This window comes from Curcuma longa, chromosome 10, assembly GCF_044706935.1.
Source record: "Curcuma longa cultivar G26 ecotype Majalengka, Jawa Barat chromosome 10, ITB_CL_G26_1.1, whole genome shotgun sequence".
NCBI lineage: Eukaryota > Viridiplantae > Streptophyta > Magnoliopsida > Zingiberales > Zingiberaceae > Curcuma > Curcuma longa.
In genome coordinates this window covers 9,598,695-9,603,380 of record NC_133870.1, presented here as the reverse complement: position 1 = coordinate 9,603,380, position 4,686 = coordinate 9,598,695, and the positions used below count along the sequence as shown (strand labels likewise).

The window sequence follows — 4,686 nt, the reverse complement described above, 5'->3', positions numbered from 1 at the left end:
TCATAGATTGAGCCACCGAAGTTCCGCTTGAGCATGGACGTCAGCACCCATTCTAGCCCACAGAAGACCGAGATGCCGTCGTTCATGGAGGAGAAGAGCTGGTCATCGTGCATCGCGAGTTTAGGGTAACAACTCTCTTTGTTAGGAGCTTTTCGATTCGTGAGCTTTTTGACGATGAGAAGATGAAAGGTATATTTGATACGATAAAAATAAAATCCGTAATGTAATCAGATTTTACATTATTTCTCTTTTATAATCAAAATTACTGATCTTGACTTTTTTTTTATAATGCAATTACATTTCTAAAATATTATCAAATAAAATAAATTATTTTATAAATTACATTACAAGCTTAATTATCCCTTACTAAACCTGCCTTGAGAAATAAACAAATGTTATAAATTAAAATTAAAAAGAACGTCCTAATGAATACGCAAAGCGTTTTCAGTTTCAAAAAATAGAAATCAAACATCAATGACAAGGGGATAGAACCAGGACAATTGGGGGTCCCACCCCACAGACCAAATAAAACAAAATAGGAAAGAGAAGGCAAGCAGGAAGCATCACCGCCCACCGGCCAGGTCGCCCACGTGCCGGTGGTCCCCGCCAATGCCAACGTTCTTTCTTCACGTTTGCCTGCATCAATCCGATTCTCTGTATTTACTCCGCCACGTGTCCCTCTCGGTCGGAATGATGCGCGCTCCGCTGCGCGGACGACGCTTCGTAGGACGACGGCACCGTCGACCCGGAGGTCAACCAGCTCGACGCCCCCGTCGAGGCAGGGACGGATGGCCACACGAAGGAGGGCTTGAAGTGCGGAACGGCCGGTGGCGCAACTGCGCGGGAGACGATCTGCACCGTCACGTCCGTCTTCGGCCGCTCCGACGGAATCGGGTGGCTGCAGGCCAGTGCGAGGAGGAGCAGCCGGCGAGCGTCCTCGGGGTCGTAGTCCTCCCCCAGGCGGCCGTCGACGGCCTCCAGGATGCGTCCTTCCCGGAAGAGCTTCCACACCCAGTCGCACAGGAACAGGAAGCCGTCGATGTCGCAGCGAGGGCGGCGGCCGCAGACGACCTCTAGCACCACGGCGCCGAAGCCGAAGACGTCAGACTCACGGGTGGCCTTGCCGGTGTGAAAGCACTCCGGCGCGATGTAGCCCACGGTGCCGGGGACGCCGGCCATCTCCAGCTCGGCGTAGGAGGTCTTGTCGGACTCGAGGGCACGCGCGAGGCCGAAGTCACCGAGGCGCGCGTTGAAGTTGGCGTCGAGCATGATGTTGGAGGCCTTCAGGTCGCGGTGCACCACCCTCTGATCGTACTCGTCGTGCAGGTAGTGGAGGGCAGAGGCGACTCCGGCGATCACGTTGTATCGCCGCTCCCAGCTCAGAGTCGTCGTCGGATTGCTGTTGGGCCCGTCGAACAGGTGCTGATCAAGGCTGCCATTGGGCATGTACTCGTAGACCAGCAGCAGCACACTGTTGGTGTGGCACCATCCTGCGATCCAGCAACGACGTCGAGTAGTGCTAAATGATCGGTCACGTAATTGTCGCCATCAAAATTAGAGGAAAGCATTTTTGAAGAAATTCTGTCAGAATTAACTTGTGTTTGTGTTCAAAAATCAACAATCAAGAGAATAGAAGTCAAAGATCATCTGGAAAGACTTGGATGATAAGCAAGCATTGTAGAATAGAAGTCAAATGTGTTCTTTGTATGATAAACATCGCCAGGATCTCATCAAGAGAAATGAGAAAAGTGAGATTAAAAGATTTTGCAGCAAAATTAACAAGCAAAATCGAAGTTTTTTCAAATCATAGCGTAAATGAGATCGAGAAACCACCAAAATTGGTAGAATAATTTGCAGCACGAGTGAAATTAATGATCGAATCGTGTAAGAAATATAGCGAAAACTGGAGGAACAGAAGAGCTGACGATGAAACAGGGCAGGTAAGAAGAACTCACCGACAAGGGGGACGAGGTTCTTGTGGCGAAGGCGGTTGATGATGGTGAGTTCTTTGAGGAAGTCGTTGGAAGCGAAGGCGCCGCCTCGGGAGAATCGCTTCACGGCCACCTGCTTGTTCTCCCCAGGCAACACGCCCCGGTACACCTCGCCGAAGCCCCCTTTCCCAAGCTTCATCTTCTCGTCGAAATTGTTGGTGGCCTTGTCGAGGTCGTTGAACTCGAACTCCCTCGGCATCCCCGGTAGGCTCTTCAGCGCCACCAATACCGCGCTGCTGCTACTGGCGGCAGCATCTCTCGCCCTCCTCTTTCTTACCTTCAGCCCCATCCAAATCCCCGCCAGGAGCACCATCACGACCACTAAAACTCCCCCAACGATCGCGCCAATCTTCCACGGCGGCACGCCTTTTCGACCATCGGTTAACATCTGCACGGTGAGATTCCACGACAGCACGCGGTTGAGCTCGTAGTTCGTACCCGTCGAGGCGGAAAACCCGAAGTAGAACTCCTGCTTCAGGTAATCGCTGAGATCGAGTGGCGCTTCGAGCACGGCGGAGGTCGGCTTTGGATCGTCGTCGATCGCCATGAAAACGCGCAAATAGCGCACCACACCATCGTAATCGATCCAGACAGTGTAGTTGGCGTCGACCACCGGCGCGATCGAAAAGTTCAAATTGGAGAATGTCTTCGTGGAGTTCACGCCGTTGATGTTGAGACCGACGTGGTTGTCGTTGGGGTCGCCCAGATCGGCCTCCCTGACGGTGTCGAACTCAACGGCGACGAAGTGGTTATCGGGGTTCCCGTTGATGGAAGCATTGGTGAGGCCGAGAAAGCCACCATGGCTCCCCGGCGGCGCCGGGCCGGGGTCAGAGGAGAGGAGGAAAGCCAAGCCCTCGCCCGGGGTCATGTTGCCAACACGGAAGACGTTTATTGTGAAGGAGGTATTGAAGGACAGGACCTGCTTGGCGGTGGCGGTGGCGGTGGCGGTGGCGGAGGAAGAGGAGTTCAGCTGCCAAAGCTTAAAAGGCCTGCTGTAGAAGACACGCCCGGATTTATTGACGAGGTAGCTGGAGGCGATGTTGGAGGTATCGGGGGTGAGCTGGAGGGCGCCATGGCCGTATCCGGCGTCGTTGAATGTCAAGAGATCGACACCGTTGGCGGCATAGAGGAAGCTAGGGAAGCTGTAGGCGAAGTTGTCGTCAATGACGGTGACGATCTGAGTTTGGGCGGGGGGGAGGTGGAGGAGGAAGAGGAGGAGAACGAAGGCGGCGGCGGGGAGGCGGAGGAGAGGTGGAAGAGGGCGGCGGGCCATGTCCTCGGTAAGGAAGGGAGCGGGGAAAAGGAGGACCGACGGCGGAGAGGGTTTGGTAGGAGGCTTCGTTTTGATTATTTAAATATTAGTTGTGACGAAATTTAGAAGACAATTACAGCTCCGCCAAAATGAAACATTTACATTCCGCCTCCTGAAAGTTTCCCTATTTTTAAATGACTCCTAGAATTTTTCTCAGGCCGATTTAAAAAAAAATCTAAAAAAAATAAAAGGGATCAAAATTATTCTAATTTTCTTAAAATTATTAAATAATTATAATTATTTTAACATTGATCCCTTGATTTTTTTTTTTATTCTCATTTGATTCTTAGTCCTTAATACCATAATTAAAAATAAACATTTTGCAAAAAATAAGAGCAAAAATAAAAAACATACCTCTTTATTTTAAAATCATAAAAGAACCCTCTATTTTTATTTTTAATCAAAAATGTCCTACCCTATCAACTCTCCTTATAAAATGATATAAATATATTCGATTACACTGGAATAAAATTATGTTGTAGTAACTACAAAATCATATCTACTATAATTACAAATTGTTTTAGTTATAGCAGTAACAAAATCGTAACTGCTACAAATGACTATTGTAGTTGTAGCAGCTATAGTTTACATAACCACTACAACAATGAAGTGAATCACATCATAGTAGTTATAAAATTATAATTATTATAATATAAAAATTAGATGGGAGATAATAGGACTGAATGATACTGAATAGTATTGGAGGATATTTGGATAAATATAAATGATAGAAGATAAGATAATCTTTTCATAAAAATTTATAGTAGGATACTCTTGAGTACTCTTTTAATTTTTACCCAAAACATAAAGAGATGGAAGGAAATTTTATAATTAAATATAATTTAAATTGGGTAAAAATTAAAATGCTAGTGCCCTTTATTTTTATTGTTGTAGTTGTGAGGGAATTTCATTGAAAAATATTAAAAGAGTATCAATCTTTTTTTTTATCTTAAAAATCTCTTTATTCTTATTTTATTGTAATAATTTTAGTTAAAATTATTATAAAGTAAAGTAAACTTACTTTAATTTAATTAAAATTATTGTATTTAGAGTATTATTATATTAAAATATTATTTATCAAATTTGATTAAAATCATTTTACTCAAAGTTATTGCAATTTATACTAATTTTAATCATTTTTATTTAATCTAAAATAATTTGACAAAAAATTGGTTGTTGCGCTTTGCAAAAATAGAATGGATCTAAAATAATACTTTTATTTTATTTTTCAAAATAACACTTCCTTTTAAGAATAACTAAAATAAGGGGAGCTCATTTAATTTTTGCCTATTTAAATTTTAGTGTTTATCTTCAAAAGGCATGCATTATGTATATTATTTTAAAAAGTTAATTATCCAATTTAGATCTCATACTAAGGAATGT

At 44.6% G+C, this 4,686-nt stretch overlaps 1 protein-coding gene across 1 annotated transcript; it reads right to left on the bottom strand.

The window, feature by feature from the left end:
* Window positions 1–385: 385 nt before the first annotated feature.
* Window positions 386–3,273, bottom strand: LOC141836264 (putative L-type lectin-domain containing receptor kinase S.5). Its single transcript, XM_074723707.1, has 2 exons — window positions 1,956–3,273; window positions 386–1,490 (listed from the first exon to the last, which is right to left on the bottom strand). The coding sequence occupies exons 1-2, from the start codon at window positions 3,262–3,264 to the stop codon at window positions 661–663; spliced, it is 2,139 nt and encodes a 712-aa protein (XP_074579808.1). The 5' UTR covers window positions 3,265–3,273; the 3' UTR covers window positions 386–660.
* Between the last annotated feature and the right edge of the window lie 1,413 nt (window positions 3,274–4,686).